Genomic DNA, 18,404 nt, shown 5'->3' on the forward strand with positions numbered 1-18,404 from the left:
AATTCTGTATCGTGTACAGCTAAGGAATAGACATTTTTCTCATTTGATATTTTGTTTTATCTAACACCAAATCATTTCTATATAATAAGGTGGACTACAGATATGGATGGCCTGAAGTAACAATTTTTAAGTTTCCGCTTCTTTTGTTCTTATCAGCTGACTGTAGAGGCCTCTACCTGTCAGTCCACCTGTATTCAAACAACCGGAGAGATAATGGCAGCGACTATTGCAAGATTATTGTCCAGGGGGGGTTTACGCCCAGCTCAAACATTGATTAAGTACAGAGTAAGTATGGAAAAATGTAAAGATGATCATGTAGAGTCTAGGCATAATAATATATTTATGCACGGGTAAATAACAATTTAAATGCCCATTGAAATTTGTCGGAGCAATTCATTTCATGTTTTCTCCAACCAGTGTGGACGTGTAACTTGGCTTGATTGATTTGTAACAAGAAATTAATGCATTTATGTTAATAAACAAGTTTATACTCTTGACAAGAATGGAAAGTTGGGGATAACAGTGTAGTATGACACTTTCTCCTTATGGTTGGAGTAAATTGAAGAATACAAGACACTTGGTGACTTGGGATAAATTGGCCAGTTTATAAATTGTTGGTTTCAGCGTTCGGAGTAAAACTATATGTATTGTAATGAAAAGTATTGTTGAAGTATATGGTTTTGAACAGTAACCGATATCGCAATTTCTCTGTTAGGATGTATTTTTCTTACTGGTCAAATATTTTCAACAAATTGTGAGAAGCAAATTGTAAAGGTGACATTTTGTTTCAAGATGGATAAAAATGATATAACATCACATGATCATGGACTTATGTCCATTGTGTGGTTAAGAATTATGATCAACTGAAACTAACCTAACCTTAACTCTCCTAACAGAACCAAACCCAACACAATGAATAAACTGGCATTTATAAAGTTGTTTCCAGTCCCACAAACTAATCTATCTCATCAAATAGCTCTTATCATTTTGAATATTTTGAACCCTCATAAATAAGTACCACAAATTGATAGTAACATTACATTGGTAGTGATTTTGTATATTATTAATGAAGTGCACACCTACATGATTATCAACACAAAATTAAATATTGATTTAGTAAATTAAAGTACATAAGTTTAATATCTGTTTTTCTTGGTGGAAATTGATAACAAAAAACCTTGTTAAAAGTGATACACTACCAAACTGAGCTCAACTTTAGCTTCAAGACTCCATGTTCGTTTCATCTGTCAAGGCCCAATAATGTCAGTTTGACAGTGGTGATGGCTACCATGTGCAAACCTAAGGAATATATCAATATGATGTATTAAATATTATTTTGTAAATTAAGATGTATAAAAAATAAAATGAAAAATGAAAATACATCGAAACCTGTCTACATCCTTGTAGGCAATGACCCTGATGACCACCAGGATTACTAAATACTTACCCCGTAAGAGATTAGGTTAGACAAATTTATTATACTTCAATTTCTTTGACTTCTGCATCTATCAAAATTGTAAATTTTTAGAATTGCACACCTACGCGATATAGCAATAGGAAATCAATTTATAATTTTGTAAATTATAACACACAAAGATAATTTACATTATTCTTGGTAGAGATCAATACCAGAAAAAGTTGCTAAAAGCTATACATAAACGTAGCTGCTTAGACTGCTTGAGATACCATCTTTGTTTTGGTAGATGCAGAGGTCAAGGAAATTAAGGTATGACCAATTCCTTTATTCTAACCTAACCTACCTACTTAACCAAACCTAACTTACCTACATAACCTAACTTAACCTGCATTTAGTAATGTATACCTGTAATTTTAGAGGTCATCAGGGTCATCATTGTTATCTTCAACCTCTAAATCAATTAAAGATGGCATCTAAAGGGGTTGATGCAATTTTGTTTGTTTGTGCATAGCTTTTAGCAATGTTTTCTGATTTCCACCAAGAAAAATGTTTGGGTCACACGAAAAATTGTCAACCCAGAACGCCCACATGAAGAATTGTCACCCCATGAAATCTCGCCTGAAGAATTGTCACCCCAGTGAGCCAAATGTCGACAGTGGAATAAAGGTTAGGTCATGTCAGGTTGAATGAGAGTTATGTTTGTCATCAACTTGTACAACTGAAGAATTGTAAACCCAGGATGGCCCACATGAAGAATTATCACCCTAGGATAGCCCACATGAAGAATTGTCACCCTAGGATAGCTCACATGAAGAATGGTCATCCTGTTGAAGTCTGGGGTGATAATTCTTCATGTAATCTTTATTACATTGATGTGTTATGATTTACAAAATTAATATTTAAAAGTAAGTTAATAGTGTTATATTGTTTAGGTGTGCATGTCTTTAGATTTATATATAATCAATCGGTTCTATCAATCCAACTGCCAGTGTGCTCTATGCCTTTAGTTGGGAGATTCTTTCTTGCACTGGATATGAAATAAAGGTGAAATGGAAAATAAAACTACTTACATGATATGAAATATGTATAGAGTAAACTTACCAGATATGAGGGGTTTGAACAAGTGCACAAATGTGTTGGCATAACAAGCAACCCTCTTTTTATGTGGGGCACATACTTGCACACGTGCCAATGGCAGGTGCCATTTTGCTGTATCTATAGGCATAGTCTATATTCCAATTTACCTTGCTTCACACAATCCTTCCACTTCTTTATTTGTGAGTGAAGAAGGTTTACAACTTATCATTTGCTATCTGAATCTTGTTAAGAACTAAGCACGATATGTGATTGTACTACTTCCTTGTGCTATCATTGTTGTATTGACTCTTAACCCTTCACTGCAAATCAATCCATTTGTGTACTCTGCCGTACTCTGCAGCAATTTTCCTGTAAGTGATCATTTATCATAAGTTACCTAATATTATAGTCCTATATCTCATTATCCAGCTTAAGGTAGCCTAGTAGTGGTTGAATTCAACATCAGTGTATGTATTGGCACCATAAGATAGCTAGTAAAGGCTACAGTGTTTTATAACTCTTGCAGGGATACGTGGACTAACCTTACCTAACACAACTTACATAAGCTACTGTGCAACATTTACATATCTTTTTGTTGTATTGTGACACATCCTCCTTCCCTGGATAAAAATGTTTAAGCATGTGAAGGAAGGCTTGAACATTTTGTGTGAGAATGCAACAAGGTGTCAGCTATCACATTTTGATTTCCTGGAAAGTGTTGAATACTTAAATCATATCCCTGGAGTGCTAATGCCCACCTAGCTAATCTATCATTTTTGTTTTCTCACTTATGATATATTTCAGGGGGATATGGTCACTAAGAATGACTACTTCTTTTTTATAAAAAAAATACTCAAAATTTCTTCAAGGCTAATGTGATGCTGAAGGCCTCCTTTTCAATGGTGGAATATTTCCTTTGATACTCGTTCATTACATGAGACATAAATGAGATGGACCTCATGACACCATCCTTTTCTTGAGCAAGCATAGCACCTATACATGACTGGCATCTAAAAAAAGTAAAAGGTCTTACTATAATCTGGAGTTATGAAGTCAGGATGGTCTGAGAGAAGCTTTTCACATTCCTCAATGGCTGCATCTGTGCCTTCATCCCACCTGAAATGACTATAAGAGAGCATGTGGGTTAAAGGGGCAGATACCTTTGCAAGGTTTGGACAGTACCATCAATAGAATCCAAGCATGCCATTGAAACTTATGATACCTTGTTTTGTCTTCGGGACCTTGTATTCCATGATATCCACCCTGGCTTCTAACGGTGTGATGCAATATTGGCTGACTTGATGTTCTAGATATTCAATGGTGCTCTTCCTAAAGGCACTCTCCTTCGGATGTACAGTAAGTTGGGTTTGATTCAGTCTGTCAAGTAAACCTTTCAACATACTCATTTGATCATTCCATGTATCAGTGAACACAACTATGTCATCAGAGTATGCTCTAACACCTGGCAGTCCTTTGACTAGCCAATTTACAAGGCACCGAAAAGACACTCCACTATTTTTCATTCCAAATGGAATCACTTTGTATTGAAAGTACCCTTGTGGGGTAACAAAAGCAGATATCTTGGTAGTTCTGCTTGTAAGAGGGATCTTATAGCAGCAACTTCCTCAGATCATCTATTCTGGGGAGAGGGTAAGGGTCCACTTTTGTGACCACATTGACCTTTCTGTAATCAACACAGTCTCCACTCACCTCCAGGTTTTGGGAATAACACAGCTGGTGAAGCCCAACTACTGTTACTAGGCTCCACTAATCCTTGATCTATAAGCTGCTTCACTTCTTTCTCCATAATCCTCTTCCTCTGGGGTGACAATCTGTAAGGGGTCTGCCTCACCGGCTTGGCTCCATCTTTTACGACAGCCTCATGTGTCGTGTGATATGGCTTGAGTAACAGTTGGGCATGAGGAAAATATCTCGGACCCAACAAGCGTTGCTCCTTTTCTATATACTACAATTAGGTAAACACACACACACAGCAATGGCAATGCGGCACTTCTAAATTAGCCTTTAACAGGCAAAGTTAGATGGAAATGCTTGCCAATTGAGTGGCCAGGGGTTAAGCAATGCAATTTCAGGGTCAGAATAGAGGCACAACATTGCTGGTTCCAACATTGGGAGAGAGTCGGAGGGAAAATAATTTTCGTTGTGAAGCAATACTGGCAGCGATGCAAAGTGACAGTTATGCATTTAAAAGGTGAAGCCGGATGAAAATACTTACTAGTTGAATGGACAGGGGAAAAGCAAACCTATTCAGGCTCACAGTAACTAAAGGCAAAACATTGCAGATCCCAACTTTTGGAGAGTTATGAAGGGAAAATTGAGATTTTCATCTCTGAAGCCGCTCATGATAGGAAAGAAAAGATAATTATAGTTTGTTTACATTATAAACTGTTGTCCTTTATTGTTGTATATACACTAATAGCAGATTTTTAAGGTTTCACACCCAAAAAGGTAAGTCCATTGAAAAACTTGATCATTGTAGTGCTGGGAATGAGTAAAAAAAAGTTTAAAATTGGATACTCTTACATGGAGGTAAGTAATAAATAAATAAATAAACAGAGTTGAAAATATTTAGAATTAATTTCCTCCCATGAGGCTAGATTGCACAATCTGGACCAAAAAACTTGAGCAAGAAAAGGAAACAAACCTGGATCAGAAAGCAGAGATTGATAAATTGAGAAGGAAATTTTTTTTTTTTTGACAAATTAGAAGAATTTTTTTTTTCTCAACACCAAGGAGGAAAAAGAGGATAGGCCAACAACATATGAGGATAAGAGAGATAAAGTAACTTCTAAAGAGATCCTGGAGTAACAGGGAAAAGATAGCCAAGAAGGAATAGTCAAGGTTATAAAAGAAAAAGAGGGAGAGATAGAGAGAGAGATGTAGTTGACAAGACTAGATGCATCTTACTCTTTGGTTGCCAAGAACCCATCCCCCTCATGGAAGCTATGCTAGGAACATGAGATGAAAGAGATGAGGGGAATTACCTCAGCAGTTGTAGGGAAGAACTTGGATTTAATAGATCAGATTGATAGTATGTGTGGGTTAGTTTAGTATAAGAGGAATGGCATGCGGTACAAAGTAAAGAAAGTTAGTTCCAAAAAGGACCTTGGAGTATTCATCTCCAAAGACATGTCACCAGACAATTATATAAGCAAAATAGTCAGAGAAATCAACAATTTACAGAGATCAATAAAGGTTGCTTTTAATTACTTGGATAAGGAAATGGTAAACAAAATACTAGTCACACTGATAAGACCAAGATTGAGTACGCTGCGATACAATGGACACCCAGTACAATAAAGAATACAAGGAAAATAGAAAGAATCCAGAGAGTAATGACAAAGATGGCCCCAACACTTTCAAAATTGACATACGAGCAAAGATTGTATAAATTGGAACTACCAACCTTGGAACAAAGAAGAGAAAGAGATCTATTGGCCATTTACAGAATCGTGAAAGACATGGAATTCCTTGAGAGAGAAGACTTATTAAATTGGAATAGAAGAAAAACAAGGGGACATTAAAAGAAACTCAAAAAGATAATTATAGAAGAGATCTGAAAAAAAAATTTCCTCACGGAGTGGTGGAGGTTTGGAACAAATTAGACGAAACAATAGTTTGCACAAACTATACAAGAACTTAAAAACAAATTAGATATTGCAAGATACAAAGATGGGTCACTACGAGCACAGCTCCTCTTCCCATATAATACAACTAGGTAAAATACCTGAGTTGGAGTGCTGGCCTGCAGTGCAGTGATGCTGAAATTTTCAGCCATGGGTGGGACTCACTCGGATCACTGAATTAGCAATCCAGCACAGTATGTGTTTACGTGTGTAAAAAAATCTTAACTTCACCATTTCCATGCTTTCTCCCTCTCCGTCTTTTATTGATAATACTTTTTTTTCACAGTTCCTTTCTTCTCTTCGGATCCTCACGTAAGTATTTGTAGCTTGTATGTAATCTTCCTTATTCCTCTTGTTGCTTTCCTTACTTTGCATTGTTTCACCTCCTTCATATTTTATGACACCAATACTTTACTGATTCTTCTTTCTATTTAGTCTTGACACATGTTTGTTGACATCTATGTTGTAAAATTTAAGAAAATTTTACAATTCTCCTCAGTTTTGAATTCTTCTCAATCTGCTTGTTGAAACTTGTTCCTCAAAGCTAAGATGCTTTCCTTCCTAAAATCGTATCTGTCTTGTCTATATGGCTCTTTTCTCAACTTTATTTCTTCGTATATCAGTTAAAATTCAAGTGCTATGTGACTACTCTTTCCCATCACACAAATGCACTGTACCATGTCTGCTAGCCATTGGGTAATTGCATTATCCACACTGAGATGTAACAAATTATTAACCTAGAAATTTTCATTACTACAAGATTTCCTAGTCCTCCATGTACACCTTCAGTTAAAGTCTCCCTCTATTATCTTTTTTTTTTTTTTTTCAATTGTTTTCCATGGGAGATAAACTTTGCATTATTTTTTATTTGGTTTCATTACGAACCCTCATTTTGAGGGGAGTGTGCACACAACCAAAAAGTTTCTGTTATCTAGCTCACTGGTCCTCATTTTCAGAATAATGCCTAACCATGTTATTCAGTATTTTGTAATTTTTCACAGCCATCACCTGCCTCCCATTGTATCTTTTTTGTTGTCCCTAGATTGTGTGACCACTTCACAATCTGGATGGAGTTGGTCGTGAAACCACTATTGGGGCTGAAGTGGTGGATGTGCCTCTTGTCACTCTGCAAGGCAGGAATGCAGGAAGATGTTTTCAAACCAAATGGACTACAGACAAACACCCAAGTCATACACGTGCCCCCATATTGGCCCCATATATTCACCTCCACAAGGAGGTGTAGCCCTGAGAGGCTGTACCTGGGCTCCAGACTGGACCTAGAATATCACTATTCACCTTCCCGCTGAACTCCAACCATCTCCCATGTTACTGTTTTTTCACACATGAAAGTTAATATTTTAGCATCTGTACTCTCATCCCCCTTGTTAGCTGGTGATGTAGAAAACAATTCAGCCCCATACATATGCCCTGTATGTGCAAAATATAGAAACTACACACACACATCTATTAAATGCAACACATGCTTTTCTTTGTTTCATCTGACATGCAGACTTTCCAACCCCTGTTATGGGAACCACCTTGTGGTGGGGTGGCTTGCATGTCCCAGAGACCTGGTGAGCGAGGCTAGAAGGGGTTTTGGCCCCTGCTCTGCCTTACCCATGCTTGCAAGGTTGCCAGTGAGGGACCAGACCGAAAGGTTTCCAGAGCTAAGCTACTTGTATGGGCCAACAGTACTGCCCACCAGAGGGACCACCATATGAGGTGCTGGATGATTGGGTGTCTGGGCTTGGGTGAGTTGTGGAGGGAGGTCCTTATATAACAAGTGGCCTCCATAGGGATGAAGTACCCTGTCCATGGTAGCCAGCACTCACTCCATAGTCCCTGTAGGTGGTTGCCCTTAGCCCCTGGAGCCAAACAAATAACTCCTCAATGTATGGGTAAAAACAAGAACCAAAAACCCCAAGAGGCAGTCAACCAGGTTCCCAGGAAATCACCCTCGGATTGTAATGGAAGTGAAATACCGGAGCAGGCTGGAGTTTGCACACCCCATGCTGCAGTGTCCCATGCTGGAAGACCCTGCGAGTCACCTGTTAAGTCTTGTCTTGATACAATCAACATAACAAATGTCTACCTAGCATGTTCTAATAAAAACTCCAATATGGCCACATAGAAGATTATCAGAGGGCACACTTAGACTCTTGTGACTTTCCTTTCTTTAGACTTCTCTTTCTTTACCATGAGGAAATAAAGGACAAAGTACAACTTAAAATTTACTTTACATATGGTACTAGGGGTGAGAGTGTGAGCATGGGATAAGTGTCAGGCTCATTCTGTTTATGTATAGGGCATGCACAGATGCCACACATGGGTGCCATATGGTATCTGGTTCTTAGATTAATATTTCCTAAATTCTCCTATTTGCCTGAATTCTCACTCTCAACTCGTTTTTATTTTGTGTGAGCATGGCTTACAAAAAGTTGTTTAAAACCCATCTATTTTCTTCATGGATTTCTGCCAACTTTTCTGCTGGCACTACTTTATTCTGTGTGTCTGCATTTTTCCCAGGTTGTTGTGAAGATGTGTCCTTGTATTTTTGGCAGGAAACTTCAGTATCTGCTTCCTTTCTGGATCTGTGACTGAAATTCTTACTTTAATACCATATACCTACAACTATTTCCATCACACTACCCATCACTGTCATATCATGCAATCCACTCAGCTTTTAAGCCTTCTGTAAGAGTCCTCTGTATCCAATTGAAATATGATTGTGACTGTCTCTCGAATTTATGTGAATTTTACATCTGATTGCTACCAAACTGTATATGAAGTAATAAATTTCCTACATCTTGGATATAACAACCTAATGACTGGAATAATCAGATCAAACAATGTAGTTGACAGCCAAAATTATTACTGTCCCAATTTCTTTGAAGAAGAAAAACGTGCCTCCAAATTTCCCTTACACCTTACTGGTTTGTGGCAAACTACAAAGAAAACTAAAGCAACTTTATCTGTGCAGCAAAGTATCTACAGAGGGATATTGGAATACTCCCAAAAAGTCAAGAAATATAATAGAGGAGTGTTAATCTGGGCTAAAGACTTAACACAATCTATGATGCTCCTACATCCACCCTGCCCTTCAGATGGGATTTTCAATTTAATCAAACCACACTGAACCTTTAATAACTGCAATGGGCATATCTAAAACCAGGACTTGTATGAGTTCTCAGAAGATGATGTCCTATAATTCCATGAGTGTACAGAGGGGATCGCCAATTAAGTGAAGTGGTCTTGATGTGGATCTACTATGTTTTGCTGCATTGCATTTGACCCAGGACAATTGGCATATGCAGGGATGACCTGTCATCAATGAAGAGTTGAGATGGAAAGGGTGGTGGAGGGGAGTGAAATGGGTGGGAATGGGTATGTGCCTCTGACATAGCTACCTCCCTTACAAGGGGGAAAAAGCTTTTGGTATATAGATAGATGCCCAGATGTTCAACAAGTGACAAAAATCTGAGGAAATAGCAACATGATCATGCTCATGTTTTACAGTTCACATCTCACCGAATTAATAAATATTGGTCCTCTTTCTCTCCCAGTAAAGGTTTTATTGATCTTCCATTACAGTAATACTAATGCTATGAGTTTGGTCACAGAAAGATGCAGTCTGCTCTTCCCTTGACTACCTACCCACAAATGTGAATCGGAACCTTAATGCTTCCACTGCAGAGAATCTTACTCAGTATGATCTCAGCAGTGTAATAGTTACCATCTAGAACAAGACATTCTTCAACTGGCTAATTCCCAGTTTATTAGTTTTGGTAGTGCCAGACAAGAACTTCAATTTAGAGTAAAGATGGTGGGACAAAGACATGTGCCTCTTCCCTCCACTCCAGTTCTTCCACTCCATTAAATACAACCAAGGCACCACCCCACCTCTCTCAACCACCAATTGTTCCACCCTACTCCAATGAGAATCCTGCTCCTGCTGTCATGGTGCAAAACAGTTTTATTATTTTGGAAAACTATATGGATAAACCTTCCACTGCATCTTCAAACTCCACCACAAATTCAGCTAAAACTTGATGCGGAGAGATATAAAGACAGGTCACCACGAGCATAGCTCCCTTCCCATATATTACAACTAGGTAAATACAGATCCACAATCTAAAACCCAAACCAAGGATGCCCTGCACAGTTCCTTCTCATTCAAACCAAAAATGTTCCCAAGGATCTGTCGAGTCCCTTGATTTGGCAGATGTCACTCTGAAAAAGGTTCCTCCAGAGCCTGAATTTAGAACTTAAATGCTGACTCCAAAAATTACATTGTGCCCTCAAACTTGGATCTCCAACCTTACAAACAAGACAAACCTCACCAGCCAAGTAAAACACCAAGTTAGGTTGGCAGAGGGGAACTCCTCTCTGTAGCCCAGAAACCAACAAAATAACCAAATTCAAATTACAAGATTGCAATTATTGCAGTATGCATGGGCTAAGGTCTGACAATTCTTAAAGAATACACAACTAACGTCTTGGAAAAACTGTCTCATCAAATACAGCACAGGCCCCACTTACTGAAGTGTGGAAGAGAGTTGATTTCCACCTACCCATCCTGTATTATCTCATGCGAGATGGTGGCCAGTCCCAAAGAAGTTGCTAATATATTTGTAGATCACTTTGCAAGTGTTTCCAAGAAAGATCCAAATTCACCAATGATTATAATGTGCCCTTTTCCATCTCGGAATTAAAAGTAGGTCTATCTCAATGCAGCGACTTGCCACCAGGCCTTGATGACATCCCATATGCCTTTCTCCATTACATGTCAGATAAAGCATATTCCTTTTTATTAAACCTCTTCAATTTTATTTAGAACACTGGAGACATTCCTTATTCTTGGGTTACTATAATCATCCCAATCCCAGAACCTGGAAAAGACATCAGTTGGCAAACAGTTATCACCCCGTATCCTTAACCTCTTACATGTAAACTGCAGGAAAATTTGGTAAATGTCAGGCATTACCTATCGTCTGTTCAATATGGATTTTGAAAAATGTGGTCCACAACTGATGCTCCTCTGTCCCTAGAATTCTCTGTTTGGAAAGCATTCACAAATAAACACTATATTTTTTTATTTGGAAAAAGTGTATGACACAACCTGGCACCACATCATTACTATGAGTAAAGTCTATAATAAGAATCTCTATCTGGCCAATATAGAATCTGTTCAAGGGCACACTTTAGATATATAAGGTTTTTCCTGATTTTTGGACCTTTGCTTATTCATCAGGATGAAATATATGCCTTGGCAACTTATAAATTATGTGTGATTATAAAATCTACATGATCTTATTGGGGTGAGGAAAGCATGTGGGGTGAGTGTGGCACTCAACCCACTTATATAGGCATGCACAGGTGCATCCCACTTGATATATGATTATCTAAACTTTCCTGTTTGCCTGAACTCATGCATGCCACTCATTTTTATTATGCATGAGCAAGGTTTACAAAATGTCTGAGAGAACCTATCCATGCTGCTTTAGTTTTCTGCTGTCATAACTCATTGGCACCACTTTGTGTGCCTTTTTCCTTCACATGTCACCAGGGCTGGTGTTGGTGTTGGTGTGAAGACACATCCTTGTGTTCTGGGATGGTGGGACTGCGAGTTCTTTATCTTGAAGTACACCTGTGACTGAGATTCTTATTTTGATGTCATATACTACAACTATTTCCTAGCTATTTTCATTACATATCCATTACATATCCCCCCTCCCTAGGAAAAAATTTTAAGTTTTGAAGCAAGACACATTTTATGCATGTGTTGAAGGCTTAAATCATATCCCTGGAGTGCTAATGCCCATCTGGCTAGCCTATAATTTTTAGATTTACCTTCTAATATATATTTCAATGGATTATGATCACTCAAAATTACTACCTTACCATCTAGATATATTTTTAATTTTTGGAGGGTGTCCTTTGGTGCTCCTTTAGTATTATTGACATGAATGAGATCGGTCTCATGACACCATCTTTCTCTTGAGGTATCATAGTACCTATTGCTACATTGCTGGCATCGCAGAACAACAAAAATCCCTTACAGTAATCAGGAGCTATCAGGACAGGGCAGCCCAAAAGGAGCTTCTTACATTCCATAATGGCTGCATCTGTGCCTTCATCCCACCTGGAATGACAAGAGAGCATGTGGGTTAAAGGAGCAGCTACCTCTGCAAGATTTGGACAATACTTTATTAGAACCCTAACATGCCCATAGATCTTCTGATGTCTGTTGTCTTCGAGACATTGTATTCTATGATGTCTTTCACCCTTGCTTCCACTGGTGTGATGTAGAATTGTCCAACTTGATGATCTAGGTAATGGTGGTCCTGCTGAAGGCACTTTTCTTCAGGTTTACAGTAAGTTGGGCTCGTTCAAATCTGTTGAGTAAACTCTCCAACCTTGTCATATGATCCTCTCACATGTTAGCAAAAACAGTATCATCCAAGTACGCCTTGACACCTGGCAGTTTATTGACTAGCCAAGTGATGAGGTGCTGGAAAGATGCTCCACTGGTTTTCATATCAAATGGGGTTACTTTGTATTGAAAATGTCCATGTGGGGTAACAAAGGCAAAGATCATGGCTCTGTATGTAAGGGGGATCTGATGATATCCCTTCATTAAATGTATGATAAAAACTTAGCTGCTGCAACTTCTTCAATGAAATTGTCTATTTTAGGGAAAGGCCAAGGGTTCACTTTCATAACTGCATTTACCTTCCTGTAATCAACACACAAACACCTCTTGCCTCTGGACTTGGGCACTAGCACATCCAGTGAAGACCAAGGGCTAATACTAGGTTCTACTAGTCCTCTGAGGTGGTAGTATTTCTTTCAACTGTTATAAGTACTATGATTGCTGCTGTGCAACAAAATGATAACAAACCATGCAGGATATTTTTTGTTTAGTGATAAGTATTCATGAAGTGGCTCCACATTGTATACCATTGTACAATGGTCATTGTGAGAATCAACACTGTGTGAGATCGACACCTTTATTGGTACGACGTTTTGCTTGTTACAGCTTGTACTTGAAAAAGCTGTAACAAGCGAAATGTCGTACCAATAAAGGTTTTGATCTCACACGGTGTTGATTCTCACAGTCTTGTCGGCTTTTGCCTTTGTGTTTCACATTGGTCATTGGTCACCCATTGCTAGTAAGATATTTCATTTGGAGCTGATTTAACACTGTCAAGCAACTCGAGAAAGTTCAGAACACCTCTTGGACAGTCTTTGCAAATTTGCATCATGCAAGCTTCTTTTTCTGTACTGCAGACACTGTAATCCATAAGATCTTTGTATGAGAAACCTTTTTCTCCCAATGCAGCCAACTGTAATTTTGGGTTTTGATGATATGTACTGAGACAGAATGAGTCCCACCACTACCAGCAAGCACACAATATGAGGAGAATCCTATTTTAGGATATACTTTTTATATAGTTCAGATATCTCTCTTAAATTCCTAAGAACCAGCCATTTTTGCACCTTCATTGCACCTTCAGCATTGGTGATTTTCTCAATCCTTTTGGCCAGGACACCTATGACTAACCTCATTTGACTCACAGAATCTTCTAACTAAATCTTGCTCTTCTGATACCACTTTTCCTTTGCTCATGATTGGGATCTTTGCAAGAATTCCAAATTCTGATTTTAGTAAACTGCTTTTTCTCACCATATATGTTGTACATATACAAAAGGCTTTTTCCCCCTTACAAGGGAAGTAGCCAAAACAACAAAGGCATAAAATCCACTCCCACCCATTCCATCCCCACATACTCCACTCCCATCCACCCCCCTCCCTCCCTTTTACCTTGACTCCTCCTGGATGGATCATCCCTGTATCTCTCCCATTTCTCTGGGTCAGAAGCAGTGTCGCAAGATACAGCACATCCACAGCAAAGCCACTTCATTAAATTGGCAATCCCCCCTCTCCTTCCCCTCATGCATAAATGGAGAAGACAGGGAAAAATCCCTTTGGGCTGCATAAATTTATTGTTCACATATACTCCCTCACCCCCCATCCCCCTCCCACTTCCTAAAGGAAGAGTATTGGGATGCTTGGGACACATGGAAAGAATGAGTGAAGAAAGATTAGTAAAAGATGTAGAAGGCAGACATAGGAGTGAACATGAGGGGGCGACCAAGGATGAGATAGATGGGGTAAAGAGGGCATTGGGAAAGAGGGGAATGTCTGTTGAGGAAGGACAGGAGAAGACAGAAGATAGGGGTGAATGGAGAATGGTTGTGTATGGATGATACTGTGATGTATGAAAGTTCATACATCACAGTATCATCCATACACAACCATTCTCCATTCACCCCTATCTTCTGTCTTCTCCTGTCCTTCCTCAACAGACATTCCCCTCTTTCCCAATGCCCTCTTTACCCCATCTATCTCATCCTTGGTCGCCCCCTCATGTTCACTCCTATGTCTGCCTTCTACATCTTTTACTAATCTTTCTTCACTCATTCTTTCCATGTGTCCCAAGCATCCCAATACTCTTTCATCAACCCTATCTCGCAACTCCCTTTCCACCCCTGTTCACCACCTCACCTAGTTTCTCACTCTATCCAGCCTAGTACATACTGCTCAGGCACCTCATCTCAAACACATGCAAACTCCTCTCTTCCTGTCTTTATGATCCATGTTTCTACCCCATACAGTGCTGTTGGCACAATCACTCCTCCATACAATCTCCTTTTAGCATCCATTCCCAAATTTCTGTTTTGCATTACACTGTTTAATCCCCCAAGGCATTTACTTGCTTCTCTCATTCTACATTCTACTTCAACCTCTACTCCTTTTCCTGCCACATTTGCACCCAGGTATCTAAAACTATCCACTTCCTCCAGTGTCATGAACCAGCCTTTGTATTTGAGTTGATGTATCAAATCTTGGCTGTGATTTGAACAGTTCCTTCAATCCAATGGCCAACGTGAGTGTTTTGCCATTTAATGGGTTTCCTATCTTCACTTGGGAAAAAAAAAGTACAAAACTTGTTTAACCACTTCAGTACAAGTCAAATTCTTGCCTGCAGCATCAGCTGCCATATGTACAATTCATCACATTACTCGCATTATAAAATATAAAGTCACTGCTGTATTACTAGTTCTCTTTTACTCTGAGTAATAATAAACACAGAAAATGTGATCAAACCAGTTCACAGAATCCAGGGGTAACTTGTGTGCAACTACGAAAAAAAATTATAATCAAGACACCAATGCTGGCATCCTTATGTACCCACTCGTGCCTCATGATGCCTATGTAGGCACCATCATACCGAATTGGTAATTTACATGAGATGGAGAGAGCCAGTGCCCTCGTCATCTTAGAAGGGCAGGCATTAGAGTGACCAAATTTCATGGCCTGTTCCAGAAACCAGGTATCAGCTTCTTGAGTCCGCACCTCTGGATGTAGGTAAAGGGAGCAGTTTGTGATATTTAGCTTTTCCAATGGACATTCACTTTGGAAGGGGGTAGTGCTCCTCATTTTTTCCTTCTGAATAATTGTAGTACTTTGGGAAAGCCTGCTATTGCACCAGGATACGGAATTATCCACAAAATTAGTTAAGGTCAAATTTAACAGCAATGCAGTGTTAAAGAGGCATGCCAATCATATATACATATACCAAAGGCTTTTTCCCCCTTACACGGGGGATAGCCAAAAAGAAAAAGGCATAGAAACCATTCCCACCCATTTCATTTCCTGTATATTCCACTCCCCTCCACCCTCCTCTCTCCCTCTTAATGCCAGTCATGGGAACATAAAATTACTTATTTCACACATGTAGAACCAGAATTTTTTTCTTTTCTTTGCAGGTACCTATCAGGAAGTTAAATCTACTGGAGTACCAAAGTAAAGTCCTGTTAGAAAACCATGGGGTGACAATTCAAAAGTTTAGAATCTTAGATTCTAGAGAAGAGGCTGCTGCCAAATCAAAGGAGCTTAGTAAGTTTAAACATCAGTTTTCTTTTCCAGTTGCCCTGCTTGAGTGAAAATTTTGTTAAGTGATGTTTTAATTGGTGCTACTGTATTATCAGTCATGTGGCTTCATGGCAATGCAGGTATAATTTTGTATAATGATATGCTTGCTTCATATGCTCTAAGAACAGCATAATGTTTATTCATTGCTGTAATACAGTATCTTAATATAATTTTTCTTTTGTAATTTTATGTTATAGTAAGACAAATATTTATTTGCCTTTGTGGGAAGAATTATTGGGGAGTCCATGTGTCAGTACTTGGGATAGGCCAGGGTGTGATCACCTTTCATATAAAGTAAAATGTAGATTTCTGGTTTTCTCGGATCTTCCTGTAGACATTTCCCCTATGCCTCCACATTTCTTCCCAAAATCCCTCTCCTTGTTTAAAGTTTCCCCACTACCTGAAAATTTCCTCTTCTCTAGCTTGACTTTTTTTATGACTGGAAACTAATCCCACAAAAAAAGAATGCTGATTATTTTTAGGTTCCAGTAATCCTCATTTCTACTGCTATTCTTAAACATGTATTTTACTACCTCTGTAACTCCAGCTCTTCAACACAATACACTTATTACGTTTCTTAATCCAGCACTCGCCAACCACCATTTATGTGGATGTTTGGGCCCAGGACATACATCATCAGTTCCCAATGTCATTTTATGTCTTGGGCCCAAACATTTGCACAAGTGGCAGTTGGCAAGTGTATTTCCCCAAGGATTGAAGTGTAGGTTATTACCAGCAAAAATAATCTTCATCATCATCATCATCCTCTTCCCCGTCTCTCCTTCTCCTCATCTCTTCTCCTCTCCTCTTGCCAGTGATATGTCAATTTGGCTGTTCAATTTATGCGCGAGATGGGGTGATGCAAGAGGTAAATGCAAGGGTAATAGGTTGGCGATTGGAGATGGTTAAAGAAAATGAAGAAAAGTGGGAGATAAGCCAGTTGTTATTTGCTGAAGACACTGCACTTGTGGTAGAATCAGAGGAGGGATTGAGGAACTTGGTGACTGAGTTTGGGAAGGTGTGCCAAAGAATGAAGTTGAAGATAAATGTGGATAAAAGTAAGATGATGAGATTACAAGGGGAGAAAATGGCAGCAGACTGGAAGTTAGTTTTAAGGGAGAGACTGGAAGAAGTGGATAGTTTTAGATACTTGGATGCGAATGTGGTGGGAAAGGGAGGAGTGGATGTGGAGGTATATTTTAGATTGAGAGGAGCAACTAAATGCCTTTGGGAACATTAAGGAATGGATGCAAAGAGGAGGTTTTATGAAGGAGTGATTGTACCAACAGCACTGTATAGAGCAGAAACATGGAATATAAGAGATGGAGGAGGAGGAGTTTGAATGTGAAATGAGGTGCCTAAAAAATATGATAGGGATTACTAGGCTGGATAGAGTGAGAAACGAGGAGGTGAGTAGGAGAACAGGTGGAAAGGAAGTTGTGAGATAGGGTTGATGAAAGAGTATTGGGATGGTTCATAAATGTGCTGTTATCATCTTTATTTTCATATATTCCATTACATCATTTACCAACGTATTACTATAGCATACCCCTGTGTAGGGTATTGGTTGCATGTTATTGTGAGGTTAGAATCTGCTCCGTAGCATGCCAGTAATACTTTAAGGTCTATATGGGGTGTCCGTACAGACCAGAGACACATTTTGTCTGTTAGAGGGATTCTTTATTTATAGAGAAATTATGGTACTTTATAATTCTGTGACTTTCTATCCATTATTATGTCCCCCCACTCTTAATACTGTCCTGTACCACTTCTCTAAATATACATATCCATTTTTGCCAAAACCTGTGGTAGGGGAGAGAGAATACTGTCACTGAGTGTTCCCACTTGTTGTAAAAGGCGACTAAAATGGGATGAAGGATAGGAGTATGCATCCTACTCTCTGTAGCCCCAAAGGGGACATTCTTAATAAAACAAAGGCATAAGGGGATCTGGGAGTTGTTTTCCAATCAGAACCCTGAGATTTGGGTTTTTAATGTGTGGGTGTGATGCAGATGAGAGGGAAGAGAGAGGCAGTATGTTTGTGAGGAGACGGATATATTGGCAGGGAGTCAAACTAAGTAAGGGAGGGGTGAGTTTAAGTTTAGGAGTGTAATTGGGAGGGTGTCAGGAATGAAGACAGGACAAGGGAGAGAAGGGGTGCTTATATTAGTAAGTGAAGAGATAGGTAAGGATGTGGAGGAGTGGAAGGAGGTTCTTCAAGGTTAATGTGGATGAAGGTGAAACTGAATGGAGATGAAGCAAT

At 39.0% G+C, this 18,404-nt stretch overlaps 1 protein-coding gene across 1 annotated transcript in view; it reads left to right on the top strand.

The window, feature by feature from the left end:
• Positions 1 to 137: 137 nt before the first annotated feature.
• The window catches only part of ScsbetaG (Succinyl-coenzyme A synthetase beta subunit, GDP-forming), a 39,924-nt gene continuing 21,657 nt past the window's right edge, over positions 138 to 18,404 (top strand). Inside the window, exons 1-2 of the mRNA XM_076177782.1 lie at positions 138 to 285; positions 15,976 to 16,105. Of these exons, the coding sequence (XP_076033897.1) occupies positions 214 to 285; positions 15,976 to 16,105 (202 nt within the window). The 5' untranslated portion in view covers positions 138 to 213. The remainder of the gene's footprint in view (positions 286 to 15,975; positions 16,106 to 18,404) is intronic.

Source organism: Oratosquilla oratoria, chromosome 41 (genome assembly GCF_046742065.1).
Source record: "Oratosquilla oratoria isolate Oo_2021 chromosome 41, ASM4674206v1, whole genome shotgun sequence".
Classification (NCBI taxonomy): domain Eukaryota; kingdom Metazoa; phylum Arthropoda; class Malacostraca; order Stomatopoda; family Squillidae; genus Oratosquilla; species Oratosquilla oratoria.